Here is a 16,431-nt window from a genome sequence, read left to right as displayed (position 1 = left end):
CCTTTGGAATTGGCTGAATTATACCACCAACTCTCCTGGTTCTCCAGCTTACAGATGGCAGATCATGGGACTTCTCAGTCTCCCTAATGATGCGAGCCAATTTGCCTAATAAATCTCTCTCTGTTTCTTTCTTTCTTTGTCTCTTTCTCTCTTTCTCTCTCTCTAGAGATATATAATATAGACACATACTCATATGTATACATATACAGATGCTTCTCAACTTATGATGGGTTTATTGGGATGTAACCCCACTATAAGTTGAGCATACTGAATGTATTTTTCTTCTGAACCATTGTAAAGCTGAGAAATTATAAGTCAAACCACTGTAGGTCAGGCACTGTCTGTATATGTGATTCCAGGGGGTGCAAAGATCCCCTGTATCCACTGACTCCCAGTAAGGTAAGAACAAAACATTGAGAACATTAAGTGTGTCAGATATCTATCTATCTAGATCTAGATCTTTACATAATACATTTCCTGTTAGTTCTGTTTCTCTGGAAAACCCTGACTCATATACTCCTTGGGTGAACAACACATGCCTGTTGCTTCTGTCTTTAGGACAAATATGTACTGACTGAGGACTTGTTACTGGCAAAACATCACCTTTTCTCCCTTGAGCCTCTAAATCTGGCTCCAATTCCCAGCACTCTGCTCAACTAGTTCCCTTTGATGTCAATAATTTCATTCCTCATTAAAACTTCCTGCTCTTTCTGTTCTCCACATCATGGTCAGCCTCTGTTGTGTGTATCAGTTGGGATAGCCAAGGTTATGCTGCAGGAACAAACAGCCTCAAAAACTCAATGGCTCTAAATAACAAAGATTTATTTCTTGCTTGCATCATGTGTCCATTGCTGGTCAGCTGGGGCTCTGCATCTTCCTCCTTCTGGGATCCATGTTGAGTAAGTGGTCACTACCTGGACATTGCTGACCAATGTGGCAGAGGGGGGACCAAACTCTGCGGGGTTCCACACAGGTAATTAGATGCTTTGGTTAGGAAGTGACACCCTTCTACTCACAACTCATTAGCCACCTAATCACATGGTACCACCCAAACACATAGGAGCCCGGGAATGCAATCCTATATTCCTGGAAGGTGCACAGCAGGAAATATTGAGAATCTGATAAAAACTTCAGACCCTATTTTATATAATGTACTCATACACTATCACCCCAAAGCATCCATGCTGTATACATGTAATTCCAGGGAGTGCAAAGATTCCGTGTATCTTCTGTCTCCCAGTAAGGCAAGAACATCTGATGTACCGGGCCTCCTGCTAGACTGGTTTTCCCTCCTGACTAGGTTTTGTGACTCTGCTCTGCTGACCTTCCTCATGATCTTGAGCTTTCTTTTCCTTCATTTTCTTTGCTTGCTTTTTTTAAACTGTGGAAGTTGCCAAAATGCATCACTTCATCTCTGACCCCCCATCAATTACCTAGTTTCACATTTTCTTCAAGATAGTGGTCCAATTCCACCTCCTGTTAAATTATATCTGGCTTAACAGTAGTCTACAGTCATTCTTCCTTTTTCCAAATTCCTCAAGCATTTAGCCTGAATCACACGACGAGCTTTCAGTGGTGTACTGCCTTACAATATTCCATAGTGGAATCACGTGTGTTTCCCTGTTCTTCCCATGAGATGCTCATGTCCTTTAAGGCAGGGTCTTGCCTTCTACCCTTGTACTTGGCAGGCTAACAGGGTCACTCACCTGCTGGGTCCCTGGGAGGGATGCTGCAAGAGATTTGGGTACTCATTCTGGCTCAGACGTTAACTAGGTGTCCCCACTCTCTTCTCTTGGTCTTTCTGCCTTTGCTCTCCTAAAAAGTCAGATATTTGAGACAAAAGCTCTCTAACGCTTCATCCAGCACTCAGGATCCACAATAGGGTGAGCTATTGAGAAATTAACTGTCACCCCCCACCCCAAATTAGGATAAAATAAACATCCTCTCTTCCTGCCACATTAATAGAAACATGACCTAGAGACTACTCTTGAGCCCAGGCTCCCTTTATCCCCAGGGGTCTGGTTAACAAACTTCCTGTTTCAGGGCAGAAAAAGGATGGGAGGGATGTGGAGGGGGAAAACTTATCTTCACTTAGAAAACCCCCTCCAGCAGGCTGTTATTTTGAAAGGTCTAGGTGAATCTAGGCCAAGGGAAGGGAGCTTTGATCTCCCAGAGGCAGAAAGGAAAAGAGACTGGCTTTTTAGGAGGAAAGAAGAGAAGAACTGTCAACCTGGAGTGTTGGGTTCCCCAAAGCTGAGAAAAGAGACAGGGGCTCAAGTATCTGTGGAAGCTCCGCCTCATCTGGCTCCCAGTGACTGTAGGGACATTTGCGGAGGCTGAACATGGAGGCCTGGAGGTCCCTGGGACAAAGTCTGGGGACACTGGAGAGGATCTCTGCATGTGGAGTGTCTAGAGCCCTTGCTCTGTCACAGGAACAGGGGACAAAGTGCTCAGGACACATTGATGGTACATTGTCTTCACCCCTGTTTTCCTGACCGGCTTTAGCTGTGGGGTGGATGTTGATATAACCCGAGGGAGGAGAAGCCTCCCCCTCCACCCTCCACTCCCACTGCCCCATGAGGAAACCACGAAGAATTACTGACATTGGACTTCTGCTGAGAATGGTAAGTGGGAGCTCAGAGCTAGATTTGATTTAGAAAAGTTAAAAGAATGTGACACTTTTCTCACCTCAATTTCATAGAGCAATTTGTGAACTTACTAGAAATCCATGATCTGACATTCCTCTGCATAGGTGGAAAGAGGAACAGCGAACTCAAACCCCAACCAGAGGCCATTAATTCTGTGAAAGCCTGGTCCCTAAAGGGTACTGAAGCCTTCAGAGTTAATGAGATGCACATAATACATTGCCAGTCAATGAGATGCAAAACCCTCACAGCTGAAATGGAAGTAGCTGAAGGAACCAGACACCTGGGGGCAGCTGTCCTGAGTTGGGGAGGAGGCTTGAGGCAGTGTTATAACACCAGGACATCTGATTCAGTGGGGGCTTCAGGCATCCAAACACAGCAGGCAGCTGTCTTGGGTCCCACCTGCTATAGCTGAGGCCTTTCTAACAACCAGCCCGGTCCAGGGGGCTGCACCCTTATGCCACTTCTTGATGTTAGGCCAAAATTTCCTCAAAGAAATGGGTAAGATAACATTATTATGTACATGTGACATTTACTACGTGCTAGGCAGAGAACCATTTCTGTTGGATAGGTGCTATTAGTATCATTATCCCATTTTACAAATGAGGAAACCGAGGCTTAGAGTGTTTAATAACTTGTATTTAGGTTGGTGCAAAAATAATTGCTGTTTTGGGTGGTGAATTTTAAATTGTTATCACTAGGCTCGAATACATCTTTATTAATCAAAATAGGAGCCATTGCAATCAACACATTTTTGCCAATGAGAAATAAGTTTGTTTATTCCTGTAGCATAAAAATTCATGCTTTGTGATTCCACGAACTCTTGGAAAGCATTTTCTGCATCCTGCTGGTTGTGGAAGCGTTTTCCCTGCAAAAAGTTGTTGAGATGCTTCAAGCAGTCGGTTGGCGAGAGGTCAAGTGAATATGGCAGATGAGGCAAAAATTCATAGCCCAATTCATTCAACTTTTGAAGTGTTGGTTGTGCGACGTGCGGTTGGGCATTGTCGTGGAGGAGAATTGGGCCCTTTCTGTTGACCAATGCCGGCTGCAGGCGTTGAAGCTTTCAGTGCATCTCGTCAATTTGCTGAGCATACTTCTCAGATGTAATGGTTTCACTAGGATTTAGAAAGCTGTAGTGGATCAGACTGGCAGCAGACCACCAGTGACCATGACCTTTTTTGGGTGCAAGTTTGGCTTTGGGGGAAGTGCTTTGGAGCTGCTTCTCAATCCAACCACTGAGCTGGTCATCGCAGAAAATCCACCTTTCATCGCACGTTGAAAATCCAATCGAGAAATGGTTTGCTCTTGTTGCGTACAAGAAGAGAAGACACTTCAACGACGTGTTTGATTTTCGGTCAGTTCATGAGGCACCCACTTATTGAGCTTTTTCACCTTTTCAATTTGCTTCAAATCCCAAACAACTGTAGAATGGTCGACCTTGAGTTCTTGGGCAACTTCATGTAGTTGTGAAAGGATCAGCTTCGATGATTGCTCTTAATTGGTTGTTGTCGCCGACGGCTGGTTCTCCTCATCTTTAAGGCTCTCGTCTCCTTTGTAAAACTTCTTGAACCACCGCTGCACTGTATGTTCATTAGTAGTTCCTGGGCCAGATGCGTTGTTGATGTTGTGAGTTATCTCCGATGCTTTACAACCCATTTCGAACTCGAATAAGAAAATCGCTTGAATTTGCTTTTTGTCTAACATCATTTCCATAGTCTAAAATAAATACAAAAAATAGCAAGTAATAAGTCATTAGCAAAAAAACACAAAGCAAGAAACGTGCATTAAAATGATGTGTAACATAACTACATTTATTTAAGAATATTCCAATATCAAACGGCAAATTTCAACAATGCCGAAACCGCAATTACTTTTACACCAACCTAATACAACATCAAACCACTTGTAAAAGGTGATGGGGTTGGGGACATGCTACACCAAAATCTGGCACCTTGGCATATTGAATATTTTAAGCTGAAACCATTTGAGAAACAGCATGTTCAGGAAGGTCCTTCCGAGAACCCCCTCCCAAAAAAAAACCAGGTCATAAAACCTAGGAAGCCTTTTCTGACCCTCCCCTGAAGCAGGTCATAGGTTTCTTGAGAGAGGTGCCCTTTTTATGTCTAGATATGAACGAACAGGCCTTACTAAGTCTCCCCCAGTTAACTCATGCTCTTTGTCCTATCATTTTTCCCTGACTCTCCATTCTTCATCAAACCTACTACAAAAACGTTCAGGTTTAACGGTTTCTTTGGGTCTTCATTTCTTCATATGAAATTTACATTAAATAACCTTGTATGCTTTCCTTTCAATCTGTCTTTTGTTACAGGGTTCTCAGTCAATGAACTGTAAGATAGATAGAAGGAATAGCTAATTTTCCTTCCCGATAAAAGCTAGTGACATTTAAGGCAAGATACATGGATTCGAGAACCTGAGAATGTAGCCCCCAGCCTGCCATCCTCGCCAGTCTTTGGCCCAGGTAGGGTCATCTTCAGCCTCCAATTGGCTGGGCTCAGCGCTGGGCCAAAGGCTTGTGTTTCCACCATTTCTGTAGATGCACTGGCCACATGGGTGGGCTCAGGCCATGGGCGGGCTGAGGAGAGTGGGGAACAGCAGCCCCAAATTCAGTCCAGAAAGGGCTCCTGCTGGGGCCACAGAGGACAGAGCAGATGAAAGAGTCAAACTACCAGAGAGCATCACTTGGCACCTAAATATAGTATGTGAGGGCCCCTGTCTTTGCCTCACTAAACCAGGGGCTTTGACTTAAAATGGAGGAAAGAGGTGTTTCAACTATGAACTTGGTGTTGGGCAGAGCTGGATCACTTACTGGATCTGGGGCAAAGTCCTTGATCTGAGCCTTAGTTTCCTATGTAAAGTGGGGGTAACAGTATCTATCTCTTAGGATTATTGTGAGGATTAAATGAAATAACGTGGTAGAGCACTTAGCCCAGCATCTGACACGCATTAAGTGTGCAATAAATGGTGTCTACAATAATAGCAATTGTAAAATAAAAACAATCACAAAAAATAGCTGCTAATGGTTTCCTGGTCTCTCACAGTAAATAAATTCTTGGGAAAGACAACTTGGCCCGGTAGGTAATTCAATAAGTTTGGGAAGAGGAGGATTGCCGGTTTTTCTGTTTGGAGTCAGGTTCCTGCTAGAGTATTTTTTGCAAAGTTAGCAGGAATCTGAGGTCACCTTTCTAAATGGGATCAAGTAGCTTGGGAACTCCACTCACCTGAAAGTACCTAACCTTAATGTTTTTTCCAGGTGTGTGTACACATATAGGCAGTATATGCATTTTTAAAGTGCATGTGGCTTTTATAGGTCATTGTATTCTTGGGTTCTCAGGGATTCCTGCTCCAGGTGTGTGTGTCCTGGCAATATTTTTAATTACAGACATGTCTTTGGCCCCAGCATGATAAAATAACCCCTCAAATCATGTACTTTTCATCACGCTCACACCTAGCTCCATTAGCAGAAATTCTTTCCTGGTGTTTGCATCTTGGTTCACTTTTAAAGAAATTTCCAGCTCAGTTCCAGTGGCTTTTGCATCTCATTACACTCTTGATAATTAGCTCTATCTCATTAGCCCCTCAGCCCAGTCAGAATAGGATTAGTTGTTTTCAGGTGTAAATCTGTGGTGTGCATCTTGCTACACCTCTTCAAAATTCCAGGCAGGCCTTCTGCCTCAACCGAATTAGGACAACTACTTCCAGCTGTGTATGGTTCATTACACGTTCCATTTTAGGAAAAATACTCCACTGTATCTTACATCTGGTCACACGCTTATTAATTATGTACTTCTTATAACAACTGCGCCTAATTAGGACAGAGCTGAGACCTTGCCAAGCCTAGTGATTCGTTATGTTTTCTTGTTCTTGATACCTTGTTACCCTCCCTCCAAATTATGCCCAATTTGTTTTACATTTCTGCCACATTAACACAACTGCTCTCAGGTGTGTATTTCAGCATCCACTTTGCTTTTCAAGGAAAATTTTGTTGACCAGGACACTTGTTTTCACATCCTACTAGAAGGACAGTCACCTTGCTGGTCTTCTGGTCACATTTGCTCCGAATCGAGTGAATCTAGCTTAGGCTGCTGAGCTCTGTGATGGACTCTGGTCTCCTTTGTTCTTTACTGTAAAAGTCTGTGCTGTGATTGGGGAGGTAGCCACAGCTGCGATCAGAGCAAGAATCCTGAATGCAGTGGCTTTGGTCCATTTACAGAGCCTGTGAGGTGGAAGCCATTAGTTCCACCAAGGAATGCTAAAGGGTCATCCATGTAACAAATTTGTACCCTCTAAATCTATTGAAACTTTTTTTAAAACAGAAAAAAAAAATACAGGAGAAGTTCAAGCTGAAGATTTCAGTTCTCAATGAGAGATATCTTCCTAAATGAAAGGGCAGTCTTGGAGCATTGAGGGAGAAATATAGACTCTGGGCAAGGAAAGATCAGAGAGGAAGGTGCAAGAAGCCAGTGGAAGTATAAGCCCCACATCATGAGGGACTGGCTCTTTTGCTTGCCGTTTCATGACTCCCGTGTCTCCTGAGCGGTACTAGGCAAGTCTATCTTTTTGACTGAATGAACGCGTTAGTGCTAAGAAATTCATGGATATGACTCGACAGTAAGAATCATCAGGGTTTGGTTGCCAATTCAACTTGTCTGTATTGGAGTTTTTCTTTCTAAGCTATTTGGAACATAAATAATGGCTGTCAGGCTCAGTAAACATTCAGGCAAGAACTAAGTCCTGGAGAGGGATCGGGCTTCTGTCAATGAGGTCACCCCACAGAGGGTGGGAATTCCATGGGGAAGGTCCCACCACACTTTGTGTGACTGCCTGTCTCAAGAGTATGGGCTGCAGGAGCTCAGGCCTGGTCCTGCCACCAAATTTGAGCCGATTTGGACTGTCGGAGCCTGGAAACAGGGCTTGTCCTCTTATAAAGGAAGCACAAGGAATCCTTGTCTAATCATCAGGGATGTAATCAGCAGTGAGGGGGCAAAAGCTCTAGTTGGGTGGTAAGATTTAAAAACTCCATTATGAGGTAGAAATAAAAACATCGTACTGGGATGAAAGTCCCCGAAAGAAACTGTATTGATAGAACAGGTAGAAACGAGTGCTTATGGGGTAAAGGGCACAATATTACCCAAAGAGTAGTTTTGTTTACAAAAGATATCCCGACAGGCAATAACAAGGTAGCTAAAAGTAGCAAACCGTAGAAGAAACCACTACTAGCAGTTCCAAGGACATAATCTGCCAGTGTATATCAAGAGTTGGATCCTATTGTCAAATGAGTACCTCTTTTCAAGGAATTTATTCTAAGGGTAGCTAAGTTGGGAGAGACTCTTCTAGAAGTTTCTGAAGCTTCAGGTTCTCCTATACCTTGGGTATGGAAGAAAGGAAAGTAATGTTGTGACATGGGGTGTTGTGAGGACAAAACAGGAAAACGTGTTAAGTACCACAGAGCAGATGACAGTGACGAGAGAAGCAAGAGCTCTCTGGGAGCAGCCGTTGCCTGTGGAGCTGTCTGGTGACCGGGTTGGACAGTATCACGCCAGAGCCCTCCTCCTTCATGGTCATGTTTATTTTCCATCTCAGGATCCCTCCTAGTCTTGTGAGCCTTCTCCAAGGTGCTGTGACTGGTGCTGCACACAATAACCCACCCATGTGCATCCCATTGCCCCTCTGTGTAAGAATGAGACAATGGTTGGCTTTGTTTTCGGTGCCCGTCTGGTGAGGGCTATCTTCTGGGCCTTTTTAGCTGCAGCAGCCCATTTAGGGAGGGGTCTTCATGCTAGAACACTGACTCTTGTGGTGATGTGTATTGGTGTGTGTGCAGGCTGGGCCCTATCCTGGGCAGACCCTGACGCTCTTTAGCACTTTCTAGTTATGGCTGCAGATAGGACACAAAAAGGATCTCACAAAATATCCCCTAAGTAGGATGATAACATGGAAATCTTCACTGTGTCCCAAATGAAGGTTTTGAGGTGGCCATGCCATTGCCATATGCACCTATTTGATCATTCACTGCATGTGTCGTTGGCTATTCTTGCCCTGTTGGAGGATAAAGACCGATGTACCAATCTTAAAATAAATTTGTGCCTTGAGTGTCTTCAATATAGGACCCTAGAGCCCTTTTCTGTGTAGAATTGACATTCTTCAATCCTGTCATTATTGTAAGCAAAGCAGGGATTCCACTTTCCTAATGCTGCCCCTGAAGCAGCTCATCTGCCATTTTTCTGCTGGTTCTCAGTGTTCTTGACATTCTACTCAATCCAAACCTGCATCCCTTTCCACAACCAGCAGAACCAGCCTGCACACTCCCCAGTGCCACCCTGGCTCTCTGGCATCACTGTCCCCACTCAGGGTTCTCCACCTGGAGAGGACAGGAAGGGAAAAAAGTCACAGGATCTATACTGGGGGGGTCATGGCACCTAAGAGGAGGCTTTCAACAAAAGTGGCCAAGTCTAATCTCCCCTTATCTTCCTCCTTCCACCCCACTTCTGGGGTAGACTACTGCCCATGATCTTGTTTAGGGAAAGTATATTTTTTCTGTGGTGTTTCCTACAAAGATTCAACTTCTTCCCAGTCAGTCAGGCCCCTGAAGCCACGCAGATTTACAATATTCCTGCCCACCAGAAGCCCCAGGAAGGCCATCCTCCAGCTGCCTGCCCGATTTCCGACCTAGCCCTGAGTGTCCATCCGTTCCCACACTCGTAGTCAATGAGGGTGACCTCTTCGTCTATAAATCTGCCCCTGTGCATAGCAGCATCTGGCACATACTAGGCCCTTGGGGAAAGAATATAAGAAAGTAACATGTGACATTTAAGCTTCTCAAAACTTTTTTTTAATTTTCTGTTTTTCCCACCAAGATCAAAGTCATACAAACAGGTATAAAATTCCTGACCACTGGGGCTTGAGGCATCCCCATGTGAAAGTCCTTCCTGCTCATCTTCTTGTGTATTTTCGAGCTTTGTCTTAGTCAGTGCTGCCTTCTGTGACATATGAACCATGGGCAGTAAGAGGATTTGGGGACAGTGGTGAGGTCTGGTGTGTCAGGAACACCATGGGGGAGCAAGTCATAGACAGTCCCGGCTGGTGGCCGCCCAGAGGAGGAGGAATGTCACACTGCCCAATCTTCCTTGCACTCAGCTGAGTAAACCTGGGTTACTTTCTAAGGTGAGAAAAAACTAGGGAGCTCATAAGGAGAATAAGTGAGCATATAAGAATCATTCACCCCCAGACAATGTCTGTCTCAGGTGAGATGAAAAGTTCTCTAACCATTATTTTGCTTGGAAATTAGAGGGGGCGATCAAGCAGAGGGTCGACTCACCTTTCATTCTTCCATTTTTGTCATGAATTTTATGGGTCTTGGTTTGGATACAACAGAAAAAAAAGCAGTAAATCAACCCATAATGTATATGCAACCTATAGCACACAAAACTCTCCCAGGGATTGGGATAAAATGATTTTTTCCCCCCTAACCTTGAGGAGGTCCTGGTTTGGTTAGGGAAATTTATGGAAAACAACAGCCAGGTGAGAAACCATTTATTTGATTTTTGGTAATAGAGACAGAAAGCAATGCACATACACTTATTTCATTGAATTGAAAACTGACAAGGTCAAGACATTAAAAATCCTACTGTTTATGTAATAGAACCCTACCCAGTGGTTTTAGGAAGGGACTTAAAACTTAGGTAGCAGTCCACATCCTAAGGCTGGAATTTTATATATGATGTTGGGCAACAAATAAAATATTAGTTAGTAATTCATTCATTTTTCAGAGTCCAATGATTTGATGCCATGTTCCTCCCTATCCCACCTTAGTCCCTTTAGACTTGACAGGATTAAAGTATTAATAATTGTTCAATCAAAACATTCCATACAGCAGACTTCCTTCCGAGTTTATATGAAAAGCCAAAACTAAAGAGAAAAGGCTTACACCTCTCCACTCAAGCACTGGTGCAGAGAAAACTAAGTCAGCTCAGACTGCAAAAAGTAACATACCAAAGAAGAATGTATGATCAAGGAAAAAGGACCCCCACCCACCCCACAGCGCACCCAATTAAACGGTGGTTATTTTCTTGTCCTTGGTGGCTTGCTTGATGGCAGCCTGCTCGCAGATGATCTCCTTGAGCCGCTGCAGCCGCATGTTCTGGGTGGTCTGGTCTCCCGTCCCGGGCTGACTGCGGTGCAGCAGGGTCAGGGCGTGGATGTACTCCAGCTCCGTGTACTTCACTCCCTGGTCCACCACCAGGTTCAAGAGCTCGTCAGCCGTGTTGTACAGCATCTCGTAGTACTGCCTGAGGAAGCAAGATAGTAACACTGCTCACTGGCTCCACTGTCAGCAACATCATTTTAGTGGGGCACAAATATGCTGTCTATACATGAATTTCTTTACTTATAAATATTGCTCACCAATGTTCTAAGACCCTAGAAACAGAATGAAGAACAAAGCAGACATGACCTCCGTCCTATAGGAGCTCACTGGAGCTCTCATCATAAGATGTCTAAGTGAAGACCCAGGGAGACCTCATACCTTTCAGCTCATTCTGTATTTTTCTCCTACTTTTGCATCTACCTTGGAAGATCCAAGGAAAGAGAAGCAGTCGTGCAGAAACTAGGAGAGAAGTAATCACCTGACAGGCATGGCCAGCAGGTTTTGTCTCATTCAATCCCTTACTCATTCATTTATTCATTGGAGGCTCTGTGAAATATTGTAGATGAATTTCTCCTTTACGGAGTAGGATAATAATAGTACCTATCTCCTAGGGTTACTGGAAGAATTAACGTACAATGCATTAAGAATGGTGATGCTTCATATAGATTAACTTATGCAAGACATAGCCCTTTCTTCAAGTGGCTCAGAGACAAGGAGGGAGGGTCATAAAAAGCAGAGACATAAGGATTCCAGTGCTGTTGACAAGTTCGTTTCCGTGCACTGTGCCACTTAACCCTCACTCCCCCTAGGGAGCTAAATCCTTCCCCCATCTTTTTCCAGAAAAGTGAAACTGAAGCATGGAGAAGTTAGAGGACTTGCCCGTGTCACACAGTGAGTGACTTTGCCAAGATGTGAACCCAGGTTTCTGACTCCAAGTCTAATACTGTTTCTTCACAGACAAATCACTAGAATGTTCCATGTGCCATGAGTGAGGTATAAGTGCTGTGACTTTATAGCAGAAGGAACTGTCTCGCCATACTGAGGGGAGGGTGTGAGACTTCCTACGGGATAGCGTCTTGTCAGGCAGGGCTTCCAGGGAGGAAATTCTAGACAGAGAGAAGCGCATGAGCAAAGACAGGGAAGTGACCCGGTGAGACTGGGGAGTACAGAGGAATAGCGGAGAATCATGGGAAAAGGCAGTTGAAGCCAGAAGGTAGAGCATTTGGACATCAGGCTATGCCTTTAGGCCTAGTTAAGCCAATAGAGAACTTCCTTCCCTCAACCTACAAGGATCTGTTGAGAGCAGAGGCACCATTCAAAGCCAGGTTTCTAGAATAATAAGGTGACAGCAGAATGTAGAATGGTCTGAGAGGGGACTGGTTACAATTCTAGCAAAAAGGAGACTTGAGAGCCATCGCGGGCCTGGATGGTAAGGAGAAGAGTGGTCCCTGTAGTAGAACTGTGCACTGGAGTGAGTCTTCTAGACAGAGAGAAGACAGAGGTGGGAGTCGGGAAGTGGAGGAGATTGCCACTCACCATTCTTAAAACCAACATTATGCCACTGCTATCCCTCAAAGATTCTACTGGGCTCTGAGGCTATGACTTGCATGGCCACTCCAAATTACCCAGGAGGTCAAGTTTAGCAAAGGCTCTGAGCCAGCAATGCTACCACAGCTCGTTAGCAAAAGGACAGAAGTATCATAACTGATCTTGGTTGCCTCCTTCTCTCTTCCTAACATGAAAGTTTGCTTTGCAGAGGCTGAGCGGACAGAACCAGGCCCCAGGCTCAAGGCAACTCTTGGGGGTGAGGGGTCTTACAGATCTAGCAGAATCGCTGGCTCAGGAATACTATATTATTGGACTGCAGGCCTTGGATTTGTTTCTTCCTTATCAGGAACATCTTGAAAAACTGTGGCAAAACAAAGCTGTCCTTGTAAGGAAAACATTCTAGAAGAGTCATAATTTCAGGAATATTTAATTAACTGCTGCTACAATAGGAATGAAGTCAGGAAGAGTTCTGGTGTTTATTCACATGTTTAGTTCCTTTTCTTGCTGTTAAACTTCCTTTTCTAATTAACATTCTTTAAACAAAATAGGAGAAATAATACTCTTTTGTGAATATTCCCTAAATGGTGGCAGGAGTGGAAAGTCATCTTTTTAGATTACCAAGTTTGAGTGTCTCCTGGGAGTAAATTGTTCAGCATCCTTGTGTACATAGTCCTCTTGGGGCTAATTTTCTGTAGTAGTTTCTGTAGCGATTTCATATTTAGGAATCTTTGAATGTAGACAGAAGTACTTCTGGTAGAAATACTTCCAACAGATGAGGAAAATGAAGTCTAACTTCCAGGGGTCTGAGACCCCTACATCAGCCACAATCAGGAAATTTTTTGAAGTCTCATATTTAGCATAAAATCCATGTGAACTCTGCGTCCTCTCAATCTATCTGTTGTAATTTAAAACTACTATTTCTAAGAAAAATTCAATGCTGTAAGATGAGCCATATTTATCCTACATCTTTGCACAACCCCTGGCACACCCTGGCTTTCTGGTACTGGCCCCTGTTCTGAGAAATGAGGTCCTGTATCATCTAATTCTGTTTCCCACAGATGTACAGGTAAGGGAGAGAGCTGTCTATCTAGGGAATTGCCTAAGAATATACACTTTAAAAATATTTCAAGAATAACCCATGTATGAATCTAGGTTTACTGAATGAAATAAGAATTTGGGCACATGATCCTTTCAAAGCTAGGAGGAACCTGAAAGCTGCAGTTTCTAGACTTAGGTTTTCCAACTTCATAGTCCCTAATTAAGAATTACCTGGAGAGCCTGTGGAAAGTGCAGATTCCTGAGGCCCCATCCCCAGACACTGTGATTCTTAAAGGTTTGAATCAGCTAGGAGTCTGAGCTGGGGCTGTTTGGTAGGGCAACAGTTACAGGGCCATTCCTAGCTCTTCCAGCCGAGGACCTAAATGCATCAGGGAAGGCTACAGAAGCAATAAAAGGTTTATGATGCTTCTCACTGAGATTAAACCGAAAGAACTGGATTTCTTTGTATTATGTTGTTGATATTTTCATCATTTATCTTAAGTAACACTGAACCCATCATACCAGATGAAATTGAATTTCTTTTGAAAGATCTGATGAATTGTTTCCAGGGATACTGGCTGGTTTTCTACACAGACTGTTGTTCCATACTGGGAGCAAACAAAACAAAGATGCCTGGATTTCTAGTCCTGGCTCCTTAAGTGATAAAGGGCATGCCACTTAAGTCCTTAATGTTTCAATATCCTCTGTGCAATGAAGAACTTTATAAATCCCAGGATGATACTCTGAAGTGGACTGAAAGGCTAAAAGAGTCCTCGAGAGCCTCAGATGAACAGTGCCCCAGAACTGCAAAGCTGAGTTATTCAACAAAATTGACAGGTAACTGATGGTGTATTTTCTAGTTAGGGAAAAAAAAATTCCCCCATAACCATGATGATATATTAGATCATAAAGAATCATAAATATTTAAGACAGAATGAAATTCATTTATCTTTCTGAATGGTGCCCAGTAGCAAAGACTACTAAATTGACATAGCAATAGTTACACTTGGAGGTGGGGAAAGGGTGCTACAGAGTGCCCTAAAGAGAAAATAGAAAAATGCCCCAAACTATACAATTAGAATGAGCTTCCCTGATAAACACTGACAGACTGAAATGAAATCATGTCACCCATTATGGATAAATAATTTATCGGCACTTATTGAGGCCCCAGGACAATGAAAACTTGGTCTTTATCATCAAGCATTAGAATAGCAGCCATGGCTTCCAGGGCAACACGCTTCTCACTAGATGGTACTTTACTTCACTGCCTCGATGGGATCAGTGACACACATTTGATTGAGACATATGCTCATGGCTTAGAGAGCAAGTGTCTTCCCAGCCCATAATATTCGGGGGCCAATTGCTAAATGTGGACCAAATATCCTATTCTAGAGACCAAAGAGGTTTTACATTACCCTGGTGGATGGAATATTCTGTAAGGTGTGTGCCTTCCTGTGGTTTCTCTTACCCTTTGCTGTGCGCCTCTGGGCAGCAGTTCTGAAAGTATTATGAGCAGAGAGGGTGAGGGGTGCAGTGTTGGAGAAGCAGTGGTGTGATGTCACAGAGTGGTCTACTGTGCATAGTCTAGAATGTGACGTTCATACTTTGTTCTGGTACAAAGAGATCATTTTCTCTTCCTCGTGTTTGCTTTATCAACAGACTGTTCTTCCTTGTGTTTTTTTCTTGTTACTTTATTTCATTGGTATTGCACTGTGACTCTTTCTCCACTATTGAGTCCATCTGAAAACATTTATACTAAATACCAGTAAGGATATTGAAGGGCATTTTGGTAAGGCGGGCAGATCTTTTTGACGTTTGAAAATTTTATCTTTCTCTGATCGAAAAGTGAGTGCATATGCCGTATAGAATACATGGGCCATACAGAAAAAAGATTACTCATATAATTCTATCATAAAGACAAACCATGTTTTGGCATATTGTCTTATAGTTGAAATATTTAGGTGGAAACACAATTGGACACTTCAATTGTTTCCAATTATAAACTTTCTTTCCTGTGGATAGATTTCTAAAAACAGAATTAGTCAAAAGATAAGTATATTGTTTAGGACATTTGGCAATGCTGCCAAATTGCTTTCTAAAAAAGTTGTATCAATTTATTCTCCTACCAACCAACAACATATGGACAGTGTCTAGCTTGTATTCTTTTCTTTTGTTTTTAAAGAGACAGGGTCTCTCTATTTCCCAGGCTAGCGTGCAATGGCATGATCATAGCTCACTGTAGCCTTGAACTCCTAAGCTCAAGCCATCCTCTGGCCTCAGCCTCCTGAGCAGCTGGGAATACAGGTGTGTGCCACCATGCCTAGCTAATTTTTTAAAAACTTTTTGTAGAGATGGGATCTTGCTGCATTGCCCAGGCTGGTCTCAAACTCCTAGCCTCAAGTGATCCTCCTGTCTTGGCCTCCCAAAGTTCTGGGATGACAGGCATGGGCCATAATGCCCTGCCTCATATTCTTTTAATTTACATGAAGTTGAACATTTTTCATCTACTTACTAGTTTTTAATCTAGGTATGTGTAAACAAATTATTGATATCTTTTTGAGTATTAGTGCTTTTCTGACTTCCTGCTTTCTTGTCTATGGGAATGTATGAAAGCTCTTCAAAAGAAGAGTTTTAGTCTCTACCTCCCACATTGGCACACTCAGTGTAAAAGTTACAACTGCATCTCTTAAAGTTACTGGAAACAGTTTCAGCTCTTTTCTTTGTAAGTTGGGGGGAAGAAAGCTCGGCTAAACAAGCCGTCCCACCCATGGCAACTCACTCCTGTATCTGCGTTTCATAAAGTTTGGGTGTAGGGGTGACAGAAGGCCCTGACTGGGGGACTGTCCAAAATCCTTGGGGAAAGCTTTGCCATCTGCATCTATTTACTTGGTGGAATTCAGTCACATTCCTAAAACCTGAGTGGAAACCGTTTTTTTATATATACGGTTATGTCTCATGCTGGCTGTTAGAATCTGTCTCAAGTGTAGTGATATTAATAATAATGTCTTTTGGGTGCATCAACATATTCAACCCTTT

General features: G+C 43.2%; 1 protein-coding gene across 1 annotated transcript in view; it reads right to left on the bottom strand.

Annotated features, from left to right (window-relative positions):
* Window positions 1–9,855: 9,855 nt before the first annotated feature.
* The window catches only part of EXOC4 (exocyst complex component 4), a 1,030,122-nt gene continuing 1,023,546 nt past the window's right edge, over window positions 9,856–16,431 (bottom strand). Inside the window, exon 16 of the mRNA XM_012650605.1 lies at window positions 9,856–10,951. Coding sequence (XP_012506059.1) covers window positions 10,714–10,951 — 238 coding nt within the window. The 3' untranslated portion in view covers window positions 9,856–10,713. The remainder of the gene's footprint in view (window positions 10,952–16,431) is intronic.

The sequence above is a fragment of the Propithecus coquereli genome, unplaced genomic scaffold (genome assembly GCF_000956105.1).
Source record: "Propithecus coquereli isolate 6110/MARCELLA unplaced genomic scaffold, Pcoq_1.0 Scaffold335, whole genome shotgun sequence".
In the NCBI taxonomy this organism is placed as follows: domain Eukaryota; kingdom Metazoa; phylum Chordata; class Mammalia; order Primates; family Indriidae; genus Propithecus; species Propithecus coquereli.
Note: the sequence above shows the minus strand (reverse complement) of the source record. Positions and strands in the feature narration are given on the sequence as shown.